Raw genomic sequence first — 25,188 nt, 5'->3', positions numbered from 1 at the left:
ATTCTATATCTTCAAATATATGTACAGATTGTATAATATCTTTAGAGATTAAATAACATCCTAATTTACCATCAGGGCTATTAGATCAATAAATTAAAGTTTACTGAGTATTTAATAGAGGGAGAGAAAGAAGGAAAGACAGAGACTCACTTTCTCCTTTTATCATCAATTATTCTTAATTACTATAAACCAGATAATCCTCTGGCAACAGGGGATTATCACTGTCCTAATTTGTGTTTGTTTGTTTGTTTGTTTGTTTTTTCAAGACATGGTTTTTCTGCATAGCCCAGCCTGTCCTGGAACCCACTCTATAGACCAGGCTGACCTCCAACTAACAGAGATCTACCTGCCTCTGCCTCCCAAGTGCTGGGATTAAAGGTGTGTACCACTACTGCCCAGCTATAATATATGTTTTTTACCTCATTGCTTATAACTCTGTCCTACTAGAGTGTAAATAGTATGAGACTATAAAACTTGTGAAAATGTAACACTTGAAAGTGTCCCTATAAGGGATTCTTATATGTGTGAATACATAGTGATTGGCAGTGTGAAAGTATGGATAGATGAGTGAGTTGATGGATGAGGATGAACCAGTAAAGATTATCTTCAGCTTTACTATTCATAGTGCTCTGATTTGACACAAATCATATAAGTGCTGAATGTCAGTGATCTACTTACTATATGACAGGTTTGATTTAAGTGATTCATCTAGTCTGAGACTTTACCCACCAGCTTTCTGGTACATGTTGCTAAACTCAGCTCCATCTTGCTAGACAGTCTAATTTCACCCTTTAGAATAGGCCTGAGGCATACTGGGTAGATGAGCTGGTAGACCACAAGTGTCTTATGAAGCAACCTTTACTGCCTGTCTAGCTGTAAATTAAGTTTTCATATTTGCAAATATTCTTAAGGTACCCCTCTTGTTTCTGTATTTTCCCCTTTGTTCTCTTTCTCATCATCTACCAACATTTCCTACCCCCCTCCCCCACCTCAACTTCTTCATTTACAATGCCTGGGCTCCAATCCCCGATAGTAGGTTTATATTTGTACCTTTGACTTTGCTGGACACACTTGTACATGAACTATATTTGTGTTTGGTTAATGTACTATGTAAACTCCCTTATCTATTTTTCCTCTCTTGATAAAATGACTCAAATATTGTCTTTAGGACTTTTTAATGGTGGAGAATGCAAGAGTTTATGCATCATTTCTTGGTATCTAAATAAAGCAAGGAATGTGATGTATAATTTGGTCCTGTCAAATTGTCAGATGAAAGCATGCCCAATAAATGTCATACAGTTTTAATTCTTTAAGATAGCCTTAAGTTTTTAAACATGGAACCCAAATCCATGTGATATGATCATTAAATGAGTTTTATAACTAGGTTAAGAGGAAAATACAAGAATTAACTAGAGGAGTCTTGCTACTGTCTAAGTTACCATCCTCTACATAGTCTAGACTAATATAAAATATGTATGTGCCATAGTTCAACCATTAATTTTGTTATTTCTTTCTCTGCTTCATGAGATTGACATACTTTGAAGCAATGGAACAATGTTAATGGCAAAGCTAATGTCACAATAACTATGGTTATCCTGAAGTAATTCTTAGAAAGGAAAAAGAGGAAAAGCAATGTAATTATTGTATGAGAATAATAGTTTCTCTTGATGCTAAACTTACTAACTCAATCGGACTATCACTACTTCAAAGCCATCCTTCTATGCCACTTATCACCACACCATCAGGCCATTATCCTGGTTCTTCCAACAGTTGGGTTTTTGTACACAAACCAGAGTCTGATTTTCTTACTAGATACAGATTATCCAGTAGGCTTCTATGCTGTGTTAACTTTGAGTGTACTCCATTTTTTTCTGTTTTTTGAGAAAGATAATCCAGGCATTTGGTTTATTCTTCCTGTTTGTTAAGGCTGCTTATGCCCTTATTCTGTGTGGTCATTCAGTTTATCATTTTGATTAGATCTGAATCATGTGACTGTGGTATTTATTAATAAGGGAGATAGCTATAGATTATTTAGTTGAAATCTCTTTACCATCTTCTTATCTGGTATGTAACATCTGTCAACACTAGATGATATATCTATAAAATAAGAATGATCATTGTGGTCATTCATATTAACATGTAGATGACAGAATTTGAGAGCATTTTAAGTAAAGGCAGTAGGCATGAATGTATTTCCATTACTCATTAAGAAGTACATACTAAACGTGTACCTTTTTCTAGGCCATGCACTGTGTTGTTTAACAATGTAGGAACACACACTGAATTAATTAAATGTTTCCTTGAATTTAGTGGAGCAATAAACATGTAAAAATCTGGCATGCTTGGTGATAGAAAAGACACTAAAGTATAAATCTGATGATGGCAAATTAGAAAGGAAGCATTACAACGTAGTGGGGATGAATGTAATGGGAAATAGCAAATCATTGTCATTTACTACCAAGGGAGAAAGGCATGGATTGTCTAGTTCATAACTCTTTGTCATGTACTTATTTGGTGATGTGTGTGTTGTCTGTGAATATTGGATAATATATCTATAAAATGAATGAACATTGTGTCCATCATTATTCCCATGTAGGCAGTGAGATAATTTGAAAGCATTTTAAGTAGATAACTGATATATCCAAGACTATTATAGATAAGATATCATAAAACATAAAGATAATGGTTTTGTAACACATGAAATAATTATAATGGTGGGATCTAACAGGTTCTGGAGCTTTAGAAGACATTGTGTTGAAGTTAGTTTCAGACTGTATATGGCAATAGAGTGAGTAAAGATATCCCTGGGATTTTCAGTGTGAGGAGTTGTTAGGTTGGGGAAGGTAGTATTGAAGGGGACACAAAAATGTAATAAGTATGTGGAAGAAATGTATGGTGGAGAAAAAGCAGAAATGGCCAGGGATGTGATTGACAATAGGCAGAATTACAACTTGGAATGTATTACTAGAGAAGGATGAATAATATCCAGGCTGTAACAGTAGCCAGAGGACCACTTCTGGAGAGGCCTATGTTCACTGATAACTTAGCAATGATGCTATACTGAAAGCTACTCCCTTAAGGATGTGAACTAAGATTAAATACTAACTTGGTTAATATGAAATCTGCCTCCTATCAGAGAAAACTATAACTGACATTTTTGCCCTTTTTAAAGGATTTTGCAGAAAAGGAGAAGTCCACAGCAAAAGCTCTGGAAGATGCAAAAGCGAACTTTTACTGTGAATTATGTGACAAGCAGTATCACAAACACCAGGAGTTTGACAATCATATTAATTCTTACGACCATGCTCATAAACAGGTAAGTCAAAGTGGGAAAAATTCCTTTCTTCTCCTTGATTTATAACTTCAGGGCAGAACGGCAAGGATTCAGTCTTATTTATTATCATCTAAGATTCTGAGGTGAGATCATTTTATGTTCGTTTTCTGTGAAAGGTTGTTTTCTGTTCAAATGTTAGGTGATGTCATTTTTTTTTCTTAGAGGTACCATAAAGTTAGAAGTGAACCTAGAGATGCCCTAAGAGTAGTGAGTTATGTAATATATATATATATATATATATATATATATATATATATATAATACACACATACATATATACGCACACATATATGTGATATATATATATATATATATATATATATATATATATATATATATATATAGTGGTATATATGTATGTATATGAAATACATATATGAAACCAGGAACCAGTAGAGCAGTGTCACATTCAAAGTAGCCTAAGTAGTTAATGGCAGAACTAAAGTATCTGATTAGCACACAGACAGAATAGATGGCAGAATTGATATAATCCCCCCTGATGTTTGTTTTGTTCTTCTCCTTCAAATATTCCTAGGTGTATTTGGAAATACTGAGTCTGAGAATGCATCAATACAATAAAATTATTGTTCAATAAATGATGCATTTCAAATAAAATTTTTAAAAACTCAAACCACATAAAGTTAATAGAAAAAGACAAGTACATATTTTTCAGTTCATTTTCTTTATAGTTCACATAAGTTGTTCTTGTTAGGTTTTTTTCTCTTGCTGGCTAAGGTATGGAGATATTGATGACTTAGGAACCATGATTGCCATATTCCTGTGGCAAGGAAAGAAAATTCCTATGGCCAAACAATTATTGATAAGAGTTACAGTGGCAAATGTAGCTGACATATTGTAATCTCTGGGTAAATTTTGTGTAAATGAGATGAAATCTTTTCTATCATTTTCTTTTTCATTTTTTGAGACAGGGTTTCTTTGTTTAGCTTTGCACCTTCCCTGGAACTCGCTTTGGAGACCAGGCTGGCCTCAAACTCACAGAGATCTGCCTGCCTCTGCCTCCCGAGTGCTAGGATTAAAGTCGTGTGCCACCACCGCCCAGCTTTTTTCTATCATTTATGGGATAAATACTACATATGTGTCTTTGTGAAATACAATGCTGGTCATGGCAGAGCTTCAGTCCTGATGCACAGGATGTATACACATGATTGTATTTACCTGACATAGGCAAGGTGAGTGGCATGACTATTTCAGGGTTGCAATGTCCAGCCCTTGTGTGTATTATTAGCACCTTGGAATTTGTTGATAATAATGATTAGTGGAATCTCCTCCAGTGGTCTAATTTGATAACTCTGATATAGGTCACTGGATCTTGTGGTTGAAAGCACATAAATTTCAAACACATATATAAGTCATGTCCTATTGAGTTTCCACAACATTCTTTCTTATTTCATTTATACTGCCATACTACCCTTGCTCCATTTTGTTATACAAGTTTGAAGAAAACTTCAAATAGCAAGTAAGATTATCTCAAAACATTTAAACATGCAAATGATTTTTTAAAGATGTATCATTATCATTGTTAAAATATCATTGAATTATTTTGTTTTGCTAATTATCTCAAAAATTGTAAACTCAGATAGTTTGAAATCAGTATACCAAATTATCTACTTTTTACATGCCATGATGTGATTTAAATTATATTTAAAATATTTAATCTATCATTATTTTGCTATTCATTTAACATTTACTGTGGTGATATTTTATTTGTATTGAAATGTGATTTTATTTGTATATTAATCAAGTTACTTTGGGGTCAGGGCAAGCCATAGCAGAAGCTGGGCAGTGGTGGTGCATGCCTTTAATCCCAGCACTTGGGAGGCAAAGCTAGGCGGATCTCTGTGTGTGCAAGGATACAGCCAGCATGGAGACACACACCTTTAATCTCAATACCAACCATAGAAGACCTGGAGGTCTGTACGGACAGGCAGTGATGAGGAGGTCATGTGGTTGGGTTTACAACCAATGAGAAGGCAGAACAGAAAGTTTATATAAAAGACAGGACACAGGAAGTAGCTCTCTTGTGGAGAGGAAAGACTGAGCAGCAGCAGTGAAGGGTAAGGTTTTCAGTTCTCAGCTATTGCTCTGACCTCTTGGCTTTTAACTCTGCAATTGGCTCTGTGTTTCTTATTTAACAAGACTATTACATCTACAATTTACTCTTTATAATCTGATTCTCACATTTGAGATTTTTTTCTAGCGCTGTGTTTTCTCATTTTTGTTAGGCTTCTGTGTTTTCATAAGTCTAGTTGTTCTAGTTATCATAGTAAGCTGATCAAATTTAGATTTCTACTTTATTTTTGAGGGGATATGCTAGGGGAAATAGCAAATGCTTCCATGAAGACACAGGTGATATCTGGGCACTTGTCTTCATAAAACATAACATTTATAGTAAGTGGGCCCAGGTAATAACAGTTTGATCCAGGAATCAGTTCCATAATCATTAATGGTCATTTGTTCACATCAATTACTCTGTTTGACATTGTAAAGTGATGCTGCAAATAATCTCTCATCCTTTGCTCCTTAATGGAATGAAAGGTGTAAGTTCAGACAAAATTCTATAAGCATTGCCCTCTAAGGGATTTTATAGAGTCAGTCTTCAGGCTACATATTAATAACAATGGTGCAAGTATTCAGGAAAAGACAAGGGAAGGTCTCATAAAAGAGTGGTATTTGATCTTGAGCTGTGCTTTACAAAGGCAAGTGTATGTGTAAACACATTTGAAATTGAACCTCCAGACAATGTTGACAGAAGACATAGCTACAAGGAAGAAATAGAAGATAATTAGGTTCCTCATGAGAAGTGTGGCACCATGCAGCATACCCTGTAGCTTAGAACTCACCATAGCCAGTTTCCTTTCCATCATTCTCTTTGTATTCATTATAGGTTTTCTTAGATGTTAATAGAACAGCCTGTTTTCAGTCTTTCCATCACATCTTTATATTCACTTCCATATATTCATTTTTAGACTTATGTGTATCTTCCCACAGTATTCACTTCCATCAAATCATTATAGAGTTTCTAATGTATACCACTATGATGGATACATAAAAGGATGGATTTATTTTTCAGCCTCAGGGAACAAGCTGCCTAATTTAGCAGACAAGCCAGTGAGCATTATAATGCATTAAGTATTTTAATTATTACATGCTTACAAAGTTCAAAAGAGAAAACATGAAACTGATCTTATAAAGAAGAGAGGACAAATCATCTAATTTTTTAAAAGAAGAAATGGAAGTTAATCATGTAACCAAAACCAGTACATCCCATATTACAGAAAATGCACATCAGGGCATAGGAGCATGCTTGAAGCTGGGTACAAAGACGTACAAATAATTACACGCTACCAAAGCCATTGTCATTCTCTTGGGAACTTTTTTTTAGCTTTGAAACAGTTTCACTTATGAAATATTTTCAATGTCTTATACTCATTTCTCAATTTTGCATTCTCATTTTTCCATTTCTTATTATAGGCCATTACTAAGAGTTTCTAATTGAACTCCTTATGTCCAGTAATTTCCCAGTTCAAAATCAGCTCATCCAATTTTGACCAGATTACATCAACCATATTCATACAATTGCTCTTTCTCCAGACACTCTCTAGTAGTCGGTGACTGACATTTAAAAAAGGATAAGCTTATTCAAAACCCCACAATCTGGCTTTTGCCTCTATTTCCAAACTTATCTCCTGGAATTCCAGCCTGTCCCTCCAGTCTTCTAGAAGACACCATATGGCTTTGCACCTGCCCTTCTTGGCTCACATTCTTCCCTCTGTCTATGATACGTCTCCACTTCATGGCTTTATTTCAACTCATATTTCTTCACATTTCATTGAGATCGACAGCTTCTATCTGAATGTTAAAAGAGCTGAAACTTCATGGAAAGCTAATTAAACACAGAATTTTCCAAATTCCTTTGCTCAAAATCAATTAAGATTTTGTTCCTGCTGCCCACTTTTGGAAACACCAAAATAATTAAATCTGCTGTAGACCTTGTTAGTCTGCTTCCGGGATAGTGTGGAAATACTTCTTTTTAAAGGTTTATTTTGGCCCAAAATATTTTGAAAATTACTTCAGTTTTAGATGAAACTGAGTTTGAAATACTCTTTAAATGAAAGGAAACTTTATGTTCCTCAAATGAAGCCTTCGTTAAAATAAAATATGCAAAAACAATCTCCAAATTTCAAAGCTAAATATAACCATTTGGTTCTTGCTTCATTAAGAACTCTTCTTGACAGGCATAGTGATTATGACGATGGTGGGATCTGACTAAGAATAACTTTTGGCCCAAGTAATAAGCATGGTTGCCAACATTTTACTTCCATGTGGATTCAGATAAAATTTCTTGCCTCTGTTGTTGAACTTCCAGTAATATGATCTTTTTTGAGAAGTAAATCCAAAGTTAGAATCCATTCATTACTCAGCAGTTAAATAGATTAGAACTAGAAATAAAATAACCTTTAAATTCTCCTTTATCATTCTTTCATTCATTGTACTTCCATTTAAGATATTTCTGAATCTTAAATGTTTTCTGTATCTAAATATCAATATTGTGTATAACATGATTACTTTATTATAATGATATTATTCATAGGCACATTTCCTACTGTGTGTGTGTGTGTGTGTGTGTGTGTGTGTGTGTGTGTGTGTGTGTGTATGTATTTAATTGTATATTGTATGTTTAGATGTATGGACCATGAGAGTGCTTGATTCCTACAGAGTGCAGGGTATAGCATCAGATGCCCTAGGACTGGAGTCAGAGATGGCTTTGAGCTACTGTGTAGATTATGGGAACTGAACTCAGTCCTTTGCAAAAACAGCAAGTGCTTTTAACTGCTGGGCCATATCCCTAGTTCTTCATAGGCACAATTTAATTCTATAAGTTAAGTAAATATATAACTTTAAAGAATAAAATAGAACTTCCAGTTAAGCACTTAATAATACTTTTTCTACAAATTGATCAAATATTGAGTTATTCAGGCATTATTTATAGAGAAAGCTTAGTTCACCATCAACAAATCTGATTTTTTAAAGTCTCTCCCACAAGAAATATAATGAGGCTCTAGCTTTGACAGCTTCTTTCTATTTATAGCTCTTATTTTGAGGAAACAACCAGTTGTTTCATCTATAGCCTCTGATGTCTTCTAATTTCCTACAAATGCTGAGCATCATTCCAAAAGCAATTTCAATGTGTATATAAATGAAAACCACTTGGCTAAAACAACACCATGACTATTAATACAGTAAACATGTCAATAGAAATTATTTCCTCATGGGACAGTCTTTAGATCATAATCTTGCTTTGAAGACTATTAGCTGCAAATGTTTTATATCAAAACAGTATCACACATCTTCACATTCAGAAGTCTTTGCTGCTCCAGAGACATTATTGTTCTTCTAAATTATAAAAAAAAAAAAAACACATATAAACTAGATTGCTCTAAAATACCTCCAGTATTCACCAAGGATCTCACTTTTAGACTCCCCACATGTGTAACTTAATCTCCCTAATCTCCCTTTGCTTTACACAGGACTTATTTTCACTCAGGGGAACTTGTTTAGTTGTTAGGTTTAGATGCAAACTCTAAATGATTCCTTTCTAAAATGTTCTTTTGGATTCTTTCCTTCTCTGCTGACTCCAGGTAAAACATCAGAGCAGATCTATCATCATCACCTTGACCCCAAAGGAAAAGACTGACCACTAAAATTGTATATTGAATTCTTTCTAATTATTTCTTGGTTTCTTCCCACAATTTTATTTAAATTACCTCTAAATGGTACCCAAAATAATCTAGTGAGGAAATAAAATGTCCAAGCCTGGGTAATTATTGTGACCAAAGTATTAGTGGTTTTTGGTTGTTGTGATCTAGTATGTCTGACAAGAAACAGCTGAAGGGCTTATTTTGACATTCTGTTTACAAACAGATGCTGTCCACCATGGCAGGGAAGGCATGGAACCATGGGAGGCAGCCGGTGACATTGTGTTCAGAGTCAAGAAGAGAGAGAATAGGAAAAATGGCTGGGTTATGAAAACTGGGGATCCACTTCCCACTGATGTACTTCTTCAAAAGTTTCTGCCTCTTACAGCTTTCAGAGTCTCACAAATCAATTTCTACCTATTTTGACCAAGTATTCAAACACAAGAGCATGTGAGAGACATTTCATGTCCAAACTACAAGTCAGCTAGGTTGAAAAAATAAAGACAAGGGTATCTGTAATGACATTGTGATGTAGTGTAATGTTATTCTATATTTTGCATTCTATAAACCCATATTCTGGTAGAACATGGTGATATAATGTGTGTGTGTGTGTGTGTGTGTGTGTGTGTGTGTGTGTGTGTGTGTGTGTTTGTAGATGTGTACATATGTGCATGTGTGTGTGTTTGTGTGTGTGCATACATGCATAGTTCTGTACATGTGTGTGTGTCTTTGGGTGTATCTGTTCTTCTAATTACCTTGCCTTAATTGACTTCTCTACCTGTGAATGATTATAGCAGAACTGATCTTGGCTTTCTGCTCATATTAAACTTATTCTGTATATTGATTTCACATTGGCTGAAAGAATTCCTGATCTCATGGTTTTCTATGAACAGAAAACCAGTTTAAAATTGTGCCCTGTAGTCCTAGTGGTGCCAGTGATTTTGTATTCTAGGGAGCATCACTGGCAGTTCCCTGTACCTGCAGTTCTTCTTTCTGACCTTTAGTTTCCTGCTTCTCTTTAGTGAAGTCCCAAGTCTTAAGTCACCTCTTAAGGACCTTTCCTTTCTTTCATAGTTCAATAAGTGAACTATCAACAATTCCTAACATCTTTGGCACTAACTATGGTGATCAGAGTCAGCTTGGCAACCCTCCAGAACCAGCTATTCAAATGCACATGAATTTTAAGACCTCTCTGTTTAATCATTGGTACTTTTATATAAGCCTTAACAATAAAAGTCCAGGCTTCTTCTCTTTTATTTTGGTATCTTAGAATGTTAGTACACTGCTACAAAATTAACTATACTCTTAGAATGGACAAAATAATGTTTTGTTCTTAATTTGTTGATGCCACTAACCTGCAAACATTAATTAGCACTGCAAACATAAATGGTGGTTCTAATAGGCACAACACCTCTAGAACTGATGGGCATGACTGACACATATGCCAGTAAGTCAATAAGTTTTTTAATGGAATTAATATTTTTTAGTTCTTAGAGATTTCTGACAATGTGTTTTGATCGTATTAATTCATTCCCCTTCTCCAACTCCTCTCAGATATACCCTCCACCCAAACAACATTGCATCCTCACTATTTTAGCCAATTGGATCATTTTTTTGCTTCTCATAACCATAGATAGGTAGGCTTTGTAGGCATTTGCAGAAGCAAGATCTATCTACTAGGGGATACACTATTAAAAATAGAATCTTTAACTTAGCAGCTATCAGTTGCCAATAACTCCTCAGCGAGAGGTAAGATTTCATGCCTACTTCTTGCCTGTGCTAGTATTTTGTCTGACTTGAGCTTGCATAAGTCTTGTGTGTACTTTCACATTCACTATGAGTTTATATGTGCAGTTTTCCTGCTGTGCCCAGAAGACAATGTATCTGTCCACTGCTTCTTACACAGTTTCCACACACTTTCCTCCAAGGTGATAGATGTGATATAAATATTCCATTTAGGGCTGAGCATTCTTCAATTTTTTTACTTTCTGATCCTTTGCCACCTTGAGATCTCTGTGTTAATCAATATCTACAACAAATAATAGATTTTCTAATGGGAACTGAAAAACATACTAATCTATGGCTATAATGAGAAAGTATAAGGAATCAGTTTAATACAATGTCCATGTAATGGAATAATTGAAGGAGATTCTCCCCTAGGAACTATTATTTGTCTTACCACAGGTTCATAGAACCTATATAAGTGCCAGACATGATTTTCATTTTTTGGATTGGGCCTTGAATCCAATCAGAAATAGTTTATTGCTCCCATAATATTGATGTTATTGCACCTAGAATGTGGCTTGCAGAGTTCACATCTGGGTAAGACTGTGATCACTTTTAATATGGATAACTCCTTTCAGCACTATAAAAGCCAGCCCATAGAGACAAAACTTCCAGGTCAGTATCAGCTGGAGTTCACTATGCTTCTTGGCTCAAGTATACAGTGTCTGCGGTAAAGTAGTCTTACTATCAAGTTTTGGAGGGTAACCAAAGGCAGCGGAAATATTCTGTAATGTATGGGGGTCTATGGTACCTCACTGGCCAATAACTACAAAAGTGGTAGCTCATTCCTGGGGCTGGGCATGTTGTTGTTTATTTTTGAGATTGTAAATTAATTACAATATTTCTCCCTTCTGTTTGGTCTCTCCAAATCTTTCTTATGCCTTTTTCTGTTTTCCTTTAAACTTATGGCCTCTATTTTATTAATTATTATTGTATATGGTTATTTGTGCATGTATATATATATATATATATATATATATATATATATATATATATATATATATATATATATGATCTGTTGAATCCATACAGTGTTACTTGTTTGTGTGTCTTCTAGGCTGACCTTTGGCACTGAGCAGCCAATTGCAGTGGTCTTCCCTAGGGAGGCCCACCTGCGTCCAGCTTTATTTAGGTTCCTGCAGTTCTTTATGTGGGGTTGAAGCCTCAGGGACTTTTCTCCATCAGTTTGGCATGTCCACTTGGGTTATCTTTGTCCAGATCATTTTTGTGCTGCCATGCTAATGAGACCTTATGAGTGTAGCTTCTGCTATTTCTAGGAGATACAAACTCTACTATCCTCTGCTTCTTACAATCTTCCTGTCTACTCTTCGAAAATGTTACCTGAATCATAAATGTATGAGTAGATGTATCCATTGGGACTGTGCACCACAACTTTGCATTTTGATTGATTATACTTTTCTGTGGAGGTCTCTACTGCAAAGAGAATATTTCTTGATGAAGAGTAAATATTATCATTTTCTGTGGGTATGAGGACAATGTTTATATATTTGTGTTAGGGATTATGTTGAATAAGACTTTTTACTTGTTAGCCAGTGGTATCCAATAGAGGTTTTGTTGACCCATTATAGGGTAACTTCCATTTTAGCTCTCTCTCTCTCTCTCTCTCTCTCTCTCTTTTTTTTTTTTCTTTTTGTTTTTTTGAGACAGGGTTTCTCTGTATAGTTTTGTGCCTTTCCTGGAACTCCCTTTGTAGACCCGGCAGGACTCGAACTCACAGAGATCAACCTGCCTCTGCCTTCTGCTGGGATTAAAGGTGTGTGCCACCACCTCCAGGCAACTATTTTAGCTCTTTTAAAGTGTATTTATGTATATTTTAGAAAGCCTTTCCAGTAACAAGTGTCCATATGACCTTTGAAAATGTGTTTAGAATTTTTATTTCTCCTCATATTCCCTACTCTACTCTGCCCTCCCATCTGCAATCCTCATTCAACACTTCCTCTTTCATTATTCCCCCCATTAATCCTTTACACTAGTTCTTTCCAGCTCCTGTCTCTCTAAAGACCTCCCCATGGTTCTTTACTAACTTTCTGACCCCTATAAGTACTTTAAATGATGCATACTTATCTGAAGATTAAAAGCTAGTGTCTACAATTAAAAGAAAATATGCATCATCTCTATTTCTGTGTCGGGTTTACCTCATTTAGAATTATTGCTTTTTCCTGCTCTATACATTTACCTTTGAATTTCACAAGTTTGCTTTTATTAACAGCTACATAATATTACATTTTGTAAAGATACATTTTCATTATTCCTTTATCAGTATGCACATGAATAATTATCTCTATAGCAGTATATAGAGTTCTTTAAACACATGCCCAGGAGTGAGATGGCTAGATGAAGTGGTAGATCTATTTCTAGCTTTGTTAAGGCTTTATCTTTTTGTGTGTATGAGTATTTGATTGAATGCATGCAAGTGCCAAATATGCATACAGGGCCAGCAAAGGCCAGAAGAGGGCACCAAGACACCTGGAACTGTAGTTTCAGATGTTTGTGAATCACCATGTGAGTGCTGGGAACTGAAGGCCTCTCCTCTGCAAGAGTAGCAAGTGATCTTAACCTCTGAGTCACTCTCTAACCTCCTATTTCTAACCAATTTTCACTCCACCTGCAATGAGTTAGTGTTCCATTTCTCCTATAGACATACCTCAATTTGTCATCATTGCTTTAATCTTAGCCATCCTGAACCAAACATTCCGATAGTCACATGATATTTTTTGACAGAGGCCAAAATATCCATTGATAGAAAAAACAAACAAACAAACAAACAAACAAACAAACAAAAACCCTAGCATTTTCAACAAATGGTGCTTGTCAAACTAGGTAGGTGCATGAATGAAGAATGAAGATGGATGCTTATCTCTTGCCCTGAACAAAGCTCAGCTCCAAATGGAGCAAGCACCTATCCATAAGACCGGATACCCTGACTGTGATAGAGAAGAAAGAAGAGAATGTGCTTGAACTCATTTGTACAGAAAGGGACTTTCTGAATAGAAAGCCTGAAAGCACAGGCATTATGATCAATATTTAACAAATAGGACCTAATGAGACTAAAAAGTTTCTGTAACAGCAAAGTACACCATAATTCAAGTGAAGGAGCAATCTACAGTTGGGAAATATATCTTTACCCATTGTCCATCTAATAGAGAGTTAATATCTATAACATAAAAAGAACTCAGAAAACTAAACATCAAGAAAACAAACAACCCAAACAAAAAACAGGGCATTGAAATAGATAAGAAGATAAAAAACAATTAGTTGAAAAATATTGAAAATTGTTCAACATGCTAAGACATTGGGGGAATGAAAATTGAAACTACTTTGGGATTTTAATATTTCTTAAACATGAATGGGTAAGTAAATAAGTGAATTTCCATGGTGGGACATTCCACTCTTCTGCATCCATATATTTATCCAGCATCAATTAATCTTTGCTTCAGGTGAGTAAGGTAATAACAAAGAACCCCAACCTGGTTAAAAATAATTATTGAGTAAAAGCTGTCATTTGCATATATTTTTATATTCTAAGAAAATATTTGAGTATATATTAAGGATGATAATTTGTCATTATAAAAACTTTAGACAACCGAATGGAGAGTTATGAGCCCCCAAGGAATTTTATATGATCAAATGATCTTATCATATTTGAGATTTATAAAACAAATAAGCCTGAAAGCTGTTGAAGGGTAAGTCTGAGAGGAAGGGAGCTTGGCTCTGCAGTCGGATGTGCATTTTAGAGTCCACTAGGTGATAGGAGTGACAATAAGGGACAAGAAGATGGCTTGTTCTAGAGACTGTCAATGGCTTACTAAATGGGAACAGATGGCTTACATCAAGAGTAAACTAAATACAAATTTGTGGGGATTTAAAACATAACCTAGCAAGTATACAAAATGACTGGTGCTACTCAGTATTGATGAGAGAGGGAAACTGCATATGAGCATAGTATTTTGATATTTATTCTACTTTTAGTTATTTATCAAATATTTTAAAACATGAATTTACTTACAAGTCTTCCCTTTGGCTTGTGTTTTAAGAAAATAATCAGATGAATCTCAAATATTGATGTGCACAACTGTTTTTAAAACGTGCATGAAAAGTAAATAATAAAAAGAGAATAACTAAATTGTGTTACATAGAACATAATGTATGAGAGGTTAAGCTGTTTTAATGCCTACATTTTATGTGAATTTTAATTTTCAAATGTGATGCTTAGATATACATTTATATTGTAAAGCAATAGATATTGAAGTATAAAATAAGTAAAAATGCTAGTTTAATAAAAATTTCAAGTAAATTTCTAAATATTTCCTGTTAGGCTTTTCATAACAAAATAAATATAAAATGTCATTAAATACTATCAAGCTTCATCCTGTTTTTCATTTAATATTTTATCTTTCCAGTTCACAGAGACATACAGCTTATGGTGTTCTTAAATGATAATTCAGAAATTATATTGCTATGATATATATATATATATATATATATATTTCATACATGCATATTATATATCTAAATGAACTTCATTTGAAACTATGGCTACTTTATAATTACATTTTCTTTTCAAGTAAATTTTTGTGAAACACCTTCATATTTGTGTATGCCAAATATTATGTGGCTGCCTATTACTAATTTATTTCTGAATTGTCCTTCACATATATGAAGAAAATTTCTTTAAGGTTTTATAAAACAGCTGATAAATCAGTTCTGTCTCCATTCCCTTTAGAACCATCCATGGTTCAGTCCACTGTGCTCTCTTTGGATTTCAATCCAGATAGATTGTCTTTCATGCTGTCTGAATAGATGCTGCTGTGGGTCTTGTTTCAGCATTGCTTTGTAAATGTATTTACTCCTCTCTTAGATTGCATCCCTTTTTATTTGACTCCATGGATATTATGCTTTATTTTACCCCACTCTTTTGATGGACCCCACTTCCCAGAATCTAAGAAATAATACATGCAGCCAGAAACCTTGCCTACCATAGAAAGTACATGTACATATTGTATTCCTTTACCTTCTTCTTGCTTTTTATTGAATTTTTTTTAACTGTTGTACATTCTCAGGAGTGTGAACCTTGATTTATTTTTTAGTGGTTTGCAGCTTTTAGTGTTTATGTTAAGAGTCTAGTTAGCATCTTAAATTCTTAATTTTTTTTTCTGAAAATTGTAGATTTTCTATGATTTTCCATTATAAACATTTGTTTAGTTTTACAAAAGGCTGAAATAAAAGAAAACAGAGGAAGAGGAAGAGGAAGAAGAAGAAGAAGAAGAAGAAGAAGAAGAAGAAGAAGAAGAAGAAAAGAAAGAAGGAAGGAAGGAAGGAAGGAAGAAAGAAAGAAAGAAAGAAAGAAAGAAAGAAAGAAAGAAAGAAAGAACAATTTCACAGACATCCCCATCAGTGTGAGCTAATCATAGTGACAATGGGAAAACAGAAAATTAACATATCCAATAAAATATAAGCTATTGGTGAAATTATTAAGGCCACTCCACGTAATTAAAAGGGAGGTTTATTTTATGCGGTAACTTACAAATGAAGGGATAGGTTGTAGGGTCTGGCAAAGGTATCATGCAGTCCGGCGGTATTCTCTGGAGAACTCTACCCAGTCTACCTCCTGTGTCCTGCATCCCAGAACCAAGAGAGAGACCTACTCTCGATCCTGGGTCTTCCTGCCCTGCCTTGTGGGCATGACCATTACCGAAGCCTCAATGGGGGTTGGAACTTCCAGGCCAATGCTGGGATGGCTATCCAATACAATAAGCTATTAAGTGGTTTCTATATATTAAAAATAAAAAAGGACATGTGTATGAACAATTTTACCTGGTAGTTTCAGTGAAGAATTTAAATAAAAACCAATGATGGTAAGCCAAAAATACTTAAAATAAGGTGACTCTAGCTCATTTTTTTTTCTATAAATTTAAGAACAATGAAGATGAGGCAGTTTGTCAGCAATGTCTGAATGATACATACATACATACACACACACACACACACACACACACACACACACACACACACACACATATCATTTTGAACTAATTTAAGCAGCTCCATCTGAGTTCCTCTATAAGAATTCAGACTGATCCACCCATGTGGGCAATATTAGGGTGATACTTGGCTGGAAGCAGAAGCCTATGTTCGCTTCCACAACTCTAGCTCAGGCTGGCCTGAAATGAACTTTTTAGACTAATTAGTCTCAAACACATAGCAACCCTCTTGTTTTATCATCCCCAAGATTTTGATTATAGGTATGTTAATTTATTTTGCGATTTCTGATTACTCAATCAATGTTTATGTCTGTTATATGCCTGGCTTTGTATGTTGCTCTTTGGAAGTATCTATTAAAGTCCATGTCTGTATCACAAATCTTAACAGGTCTTATTAATAAAAACAAATCCAGGGCCAGATATTGGGGTGAATGCTGGAAGATCAGAGAAGCAGAGAAAGCCACAGCCACCTCACCTCGCCAATTCCTCAGCTGATCCTGTTTCCTCAGACTGGAAGCCTCTGAGTCCTTATCCAAATGGATCTCAGCTGAACTGCTTCTCGAAAGCCTGAAAGCTTAACTAGCTCTAGTTCCTGGTCCACATGCTTTATGTACCTTTCTGTTTCTACCATCACTTCCTGGGATTAAAGGCTCTGTGTTTCTTATTTAATAAGACCGTTACATCTACACAGTTCCTTCAAACTTATTTATTTATTTATTTATTTGTTTGTTTGTTTGTTTATTTATTTATTTATGTTTTTTGAGACAGGGTTTCTCTGCAGTTTTGGCACCTGTCCTGGATCTCTTTCTGTAGACCAGGCTGGACTCAAACTCAGCAAGATCTTCCTGGCTCTGTCTCCTGAGAGTTTGGGGATTAAAGGCATGCACCACCATCACCCAGCCATGTTCTTTGAATTTAAAAGGAAAAAAAATAGGGGGAGAAAATGATAATCAAAGGCCTAAGGAATCTACTATCCATATAACCCTTTCTCCAAGGGAAATTATTTCAGGACACAGAAGGTCAAATGAAATCCCAAGATACTGGTGTTCTTTGGTATGAGTTGCTTTCAAAGTTGTTTTTCTTTATTTGACCTTCCAGAATTACTATTCTATAACTCCTGTTCTGCCCAACATTTTTAATACCTCTTTCTTTCACAATAACACTCGGAATTTTCTTTTAAACAATTTAACATTCTAATTTTTTCAACTGAATGTTTCCTCATGTGTATGTATGTATATGTTTGTGTCTATATGAGGGTTTATGGTTTTATGTATGGTTTACACAGTAGATGCCCTCCTCAACTATTTTGTAACACTTGATTGTTCATTGTTAATTATAATTTGAAATGCAATGATTGGCCTGTTTCATTGTGCTTTAGTGAACTTTAGGCCATGCTATGCTTTAATATGATCTGATTGGTAGTCATTTATATGGGTAATTTCCAGTCTCTGAAAATTTTTCAAAAATGGTGGTATATGGTCTTGCCAGTCAGAAATTCATTTAATCTCATTTCTGTTCACTTTGGTTTCAGACATAATTTAATATTTTTAGCAGGTTTTATAGCTCATTTAGAGGATCAATGACTTAGTGAGCAAAAGCACTTGCCAAACAAGACTGATGACCTCAGTTCAGTCTCTGGAACCCACAATGGAAATAAAGAATCAACCTCTGCCTTCCTCTGACTTTTACACATGTACACACACATGTATGCACAGGTATACACACATTCAGCACATGCACAATTACACACTCACAATTAGTAATAAATAAAAAAAAATAAAACTTAGCCCTAGGGTATAGCAAATATCCACGAGACAAGCTCTTGCCTGGTTCAATATCTCCACAGAGAAATAACATCCCTTCTGTGGGGCTAGACGAGAGAATCTACACATCCAATAGACATTATCAATTATCCCATTTTAAGTGTCAGGTTCCACTATGTTAGATCTAAACCCCTAAAACAGGCAAGTGCAAGATCAACAGCAGGATTTCAACTCAGCTGTCTGCTCTGCGTTTCTGTTATAGTTCTCTCCAACTCCTCTCTAACTCCTTCTCTATCTCTCTCTTTCTTCTTTCCATTTTTGGACCAATGTTTTTTTTGTTTCTAGGCACATAGGGTCAATGCTAACCTCCCCAGAGAATTTAGTAATGAGTAGACAAAAAACTTGCATTAAATCCTCTTAGGCAGTCACTGGAATAATTTCTCAATGGAGCTGAGAAGGCATATTTCAGAACCGCAATCTCAACTGAAGGTTTGAGGGCCATTACCACAAAATATTGTGTGAAGAATTCTTTCATTATATGGGAAACTAAATTGAAGGCTTTGTTAGCTCCAAAGTGGTGTATGAATAAATTTTGAATAAATGGAGACTTTTCTCATTTACTTTAATCTTAGGCCTAAATAAACAGCAAAAGCAAATAATTTTCTGTTGATTTTGGACTCCTTGTGCCAAAATTTCTGCTTGGTATTTTCTTATTACCTCTGGACACAATTTAAGGCCATTACTCTGATTATATTAGTAGACACAAAATACCATGTAAAACTACCCAGAAAGTATTTGGTTCTTTAACACATGTATTTTTTCTTTCTGTGGACTCATGAACTTCTTTTCAGTAACTTACTTTATAGTTTTTTTTTTTAAACTTATATTCTAGTTTCTTAAGATAACATTGCCATTCACTGAATGAAAAAGAAATAATATTTAATTACATTAAAATACACTGTTTATTGCTAGCTCTTGGTACCCCATTGCTCCAATTTAAGGGTAGTCTTATCCTCTTTATTGATTCTATCTCACTGTGGATCTATTAAGTACCTGCTCTGAATGAGAATCTCCCTATAAAAGTTGATGATTGTTTATATAATAAAATTATAGCCATTAGAGTAAAAAAGCTAAAGTATTATAGGTATTGATGAACTTTGAACTTACAATCCTCACATGTTCATTACAAGGACAATGGATTGAAACATGGTCAGTATTTCATATATAAATCCTTTTATTTCCTTAACTCTCCTCTTGCAAAACACATGCAGTTATGCCAATCACTGGTCATCAGTCAGTGGTTTCCTGTTTAATCTTTTGAATCTAGTTACTATGTCACTTGTGCTGTGTACTGTGTATTCAATCCATGCCAGAAGACGTATAAACATCCAGTTGTAGTTCGTCATGTAATCTGCAAGTTGACGTTCCAGTTCTCACAATATGTAAAGGGAACTAAAGACTCTGACATGGAAGTTACCAACACCAAAATACTTCCTCAAAACTTAAAAAGACACTGATAGACAGAACTGCAATTTATTACCGTGAACCCCAAATGGAGGCTTCCACAGGAACCTGTATTATTACAGAAAATAGGTAATGAAACATTACTATCACCATTCTCCAAAAGAGAGCTGAACCATTGTTAATTGCAGACAAAGTTGACTTGAGAGAAAAATTTAAAGAGGAGCACTCTGTAGTGATAAAGAAATCAAGTCCAAAAAGAAGTGATGTGTATTCCTAACAAAATACAATAAAAATTTGCGATGCAAACCTGGTAGAACTGTAAGAATTAGAAGGATTCACTATTGTATTTGAAGATACTATCTCATCTTCACTGGTAATAGACAAATTTCCTAGAAGACAATCTTATATATGTTTCATCCAGCAGTACAGGAACACTCATTCTTCCAAGTTCATGAGGTTTATTCACCAAAATTGATAATGTTCTGGTTAAAAACACCTTTCATATGCTTTCAGTAAAAGTCATAGGAAACATCCTTTCAGACCACAATGAAATAAAACAAGGGATAGTTGAAAATTCTACCAAATATTTGGAGATTAAATTGTATAAATTAATACACTAGTACATTAATAGCATTAAGAGATTAATATCACTAATAGCATAAAGTTATGACATTTAAATATTTCCAACTAAGTGAAAGTATAAGTTCAGCTTATTAAAGATGTATTTAATAAGGTAAAATAATACTGTAAAATGTACAAAACCAAATATTACATCAAAAATATTAAATACCAAAATTAGTAATCCCAGTGTCTACCACAGTAACAACAAAAATAGATATTAAATTAAAGTTTGAAAGAAGAAAGGAAACAAAATTTAGAACAAAAATAAAGCACACTGGAAATAGAAAATAACCATAGAATAATCAATTAAGTCAAAATCTATTTCTTCAAAAAAGATCAGTAAAATTAATACATTTCTAACCAAGTTAAATTAATAAAAAGAAAAAGCAGAAAACGGTAAATAACAAAGAATAAAACAGAAGTCTTCACTCTGGTTCTCATATGCTTAATAAGGTAATATCATGAGCAACTGTCTGTAGTAGCTTTGATTATCAAGATCAAATATAATAATTATTTGAATGACAGAATCTTCCCAAACTTTCACAAGAAGAAATGAATAAACTAAACAGAGTTTCACCTATTAAATATCTTAACTCAGTAATCAATGACTTTCAAAATGGAGAGACCCAGATAGGAAAAATAATAACACATAACCAAATATGTATACAACTGAGTTCTACCAAACATACAATACAAAAAATGTCAACTTCTCACAATACCATTCAGAAAATAGATAGCATTGAAATGCTTCTTTGTAGATTCTATAAGGAATCATCACTTCCATGTCAAGAGACAGAAACAATTTAAGTAGAGAAAATGAAGCAATGACATGTGAATTTGTGAAGTATCTGAAAAAGAAAATCTTCACAAGATATTAGCTAATATAATACAACATGGAAAGAAAGATTATGTTCAATGACCTAATAAATGCCTGCATGATGGTTATCGCAAAATGTAAAAACCAAGGAAATTAGACTTTTCACATCAACAACTTAAAGAAGAAAACCCATGGGATCCTGACAGGAGATGTACGGAATGCAGTTGACAAATCCTAGCACCCACTCATGATTTTAAAAAAAAAAATCCAGTTCCATGGGGGCTCCTCAGCTATTGGTTCATAGTTCATGTGTTTTCACTAGTTTGGCTATTTGTCCCTGTGTTTTTTCCAGCCATGGTCCCGACATCTCTCATTCATACAATCCCTCTTCTCTCTCACCAATTGGACTCCTGGAGCTCCACCTGGGGCCTGGCCATGGATCTCTGCATCCGCTTCCATCAGTCATTGGATGAGAGTTCTATCATGACAGTTAGGGTGTTTGAACATCCAATCACCAGAGTAGGTCAGGGCCTCTGGATAAGTGAGACAGTCATTTAGCTTGAACTGTTTAGGAGGTCCCCAGGCAGTGGAACTGGGACCAGGATCTGTCCTTAGTGCATGAGCTGGCTTTTTGGAGCCTGGGGCCTATGTTGGGACACTTTGTTCAGCCTGGGTGAAGGGAGGAGGGGCCTGGACCTGCCTGGACTGAATCTATCAGGCTGAGCTGAATCCCCTGGGGAGTCCTTGCCCTGGAGGAGATGGGAATGGGGGATGGATTAGGGGTAAGGGGGACAGGGGAATTGGTAGCTGATATGTAAAATTAAAGTAATTATAAAATTTAAAATAAATAAATAAAAATATTTTTAAAGTTAAAAAAATCCTTAAAATTGGAAGCTGGTTATGTGGCTCAACTGTAGAGCACTTACTTAGCATGTCTGGGGTCATGGGTTTGATTGCCATAAAAAGGTATGAAATTTAGAAATGAAGAAATAAAACTTTCAGTGCTAAAAGGTGCTGAAATTGCTGACTGAAAAAAACCAAAAAATACATTGATCTTGAAGTGATTGCACAACGTTTCATGATGCATGCTTGCATGCACTGTCACTGGCTTTCTCACATACTATCAATGAACAAATTACAATGAAGAACACGATGCCATTTACTTTAAACCATTGCAAAATAACATTGATAAAATATAACATTATATAAAAAGGTTATTCAAGAACAACTTGTATAAATATTGGTGAAACAAACAATACAAATTTAGATAAATAAGAGAAATGATTTAGCCTAACTTGGTACACAAATTCAGTGTCATCAAATTCAAATTTGTTTTTTAACTTTTTATTGATTCTTTGTAAATTTCATCTCATGTATCCCCATCCCATTCATCTCCCTGTACATTCATATCCACCCTCTGCCTTTGCAACCTCCCCCAAAAATAAATATATTTTAAAGGTAAAACAAAAAACAAAAACCAACAACCAACCAACCAACAGAGTCTTGGCATATAAGCTGTAATGTGACACAGTGAGTCACGCAGTGTACCTTTTAGTCCATACATCTTTCCTTGTAAATGTTCATTGTAATGAGTCATTGATCTATAATAAATTCTTATGTCAAGATGATCCTGTGGTAAAGGTGCTTGCCAGTAAGACGAACAACTTGAGTCCAATCCCCAGGACCCACATAGTTGAGACACCCTAGCAAGTTGTTCCCTGACCAGAAAAGATGTCCTGTGTCATTCACATATATGTGAAAACACACACTTATACACGTGTAGACAGACAGACATGTATACACCAAATAAATAAATAGATAGATAAATAGATAGATAAATAAATAAATAAATAATATAATATAATATAATATAATACAATACAATACAACACAGTATAAGAGTATAGTATAATATAATATAATATAATAAAAACTTAAATTGTTTTTCTCTTCTTACTGATAGGTTTATCCTACAGCTTTGTGAGAAAGCAAAAAATTCAGAGTTTCTAACTAAATATCATATTTGGAACCTAGACATTCCCTCCTTGCTAAAACTAACCTTAAAGCTGCACTGACCAAGGCCAGTATGATAGGAAAATGAATAGACAGAACAATTCATGGAGTATGGCAAGACATGCATATGTGACATTTTAATAATAACAATAATTTAAAGAGTGAGCTCCAAGCAGATCCAATGGTGCAATCTACTGACCTTTGACGAAGGCAGTTGAATGGAGACAAGCTAGTCTGTTCAAGTGGTGCTGGAATAGCTTGACACACATGCTATTGGGAACGCTAAAGGAGAATGGATATTACACCTCTCTCTCTCTCTCTCTCTCTCTCTCTCTCTCGCTCTCTCTCTCTCACACACACACACACACACACACACACACGCACACGCACAGCTATGCACAGACATATACAGGCACACACACACACACACACACACACACACACACACACACGCACAGCTATGCACTGACACATATACAGGCACACACACACACACACACACATGCACACGCACAGCTATGCACAGACACAGGCACACACACACAGATGCACAGCTATGCACAGACATAGGCGCACACACACACACACACACACACACACACACACACACGCACAGCTATGCACAGACACAGGCACACACACACACACACACACACACGCACAGCTATGCACAGACACATATACAGGCACACATACACACACACACATGCACAGCTATGCACAGACATAGGCACACACACACACACACACACACACACACACACGCACACGCACAGCTATGCACAGACACAGGCACACACACACACACAGGTAATCTGATCACAATTTTAGAGTAAGAGTAGTAACACAGGAAATGTTTTCTTTGCCCAGCACCAGCAAATCCTTGCAGTTTGTCTTCAGCTCCCTAAAGCTTGCACTTACTCTTCTATCTGTTCACTGAATTTTCCTTCCTCCTAAAGCACTGACGTCTCAATACTGCTAGACCACTGGTCAGCTCAGGTCCTTTCATTACTTCTTCTGACTCACATTAGTTATTTAAAGAAGCTGCAAGCTCTTCCCAGTGTATATTGTTTCCTCACTAGACTGACTGCATAGAATCTTAGGATTTATTTTCATAATCCTCTCAGCTACAGATGTGTAACGCATTGTCTTACTTATTTGACTTTGTACACTCTATTTTACTGTCAAGATTATAATATAACTGCATAATTTTACTTCTCTTATCTCCCTCTAAAGTTTTATTCATAAATTTTGCTCACTTTTCCTAATTAGGATATTTGTCTTACTCAATCTTAAAAGTTATTTATATATTATAGGTTCAAAATCATTCATTATTTATGAGATTTGAAAATATTTCCTGCAAAACTATGATTGATCTTTGCTTATGGTTAATGAGATATTTTGAAGATAAAATTATTTTTAACTTCTAAACAAAATCTTTTTTTCTTTGAGGGTTTTTACATCATTTAAGATTGCAAAGATTTATTTCATTTATCCAGATATTTTATTCAATTAGTTTTAACTTTAGGCTTATGATCTGAGTGTTAATTTTCAACTTTTTTATTACTCAGTTTCCAATCACTGTATGGTATCGGTTCACATAAAAAAGTAATGTGATTATACAAAATTCTATATAATATTTTATATTACTTTTGATATCTTCTATTTTCCA

At 34.9% G+C, this 25,188-nt stretch overlaps 1 protein-coding gene across 1 annotated transcript in view; it reads left to right on the top strand.

Annotated features, from left to right (window-relative positions):
- Znf804b (zinc finger protein 804B) overlaps positions 1 to 25,188 on the top strand; it is a 523,478-nt gene that overhangs the window by 418,237 nt on the left and 80,053 nt on the right. The window contains exon 2 of the mRNA XM_036180228.1: positions 3,173 to 3,316. Coding sequence (XP_036036121.1) covers positions 3,173 to 3,316 — 144 coding nt within the window. The remainder of the gene's footprint in view (positions 1 to 3,172; positions 3,317 to 25,188) is intronic.

Source organism: Onychomys torridus, chromosome 3, assembly GCF_903995425.1.
Source record: "Onychomys torridus chromosome 3, mOncTor1.1, whole genome shotgun sequence".
NCBI classification, from domain to species: Eukaryota; Metazoa; Chordata; class Mammalia; order Rodentia; family Cricetidae; genus Onychomys; species Onychomys torridus.
This window is presented reverse-complemented; position numbering and strand designations above follow the sequence as displayed.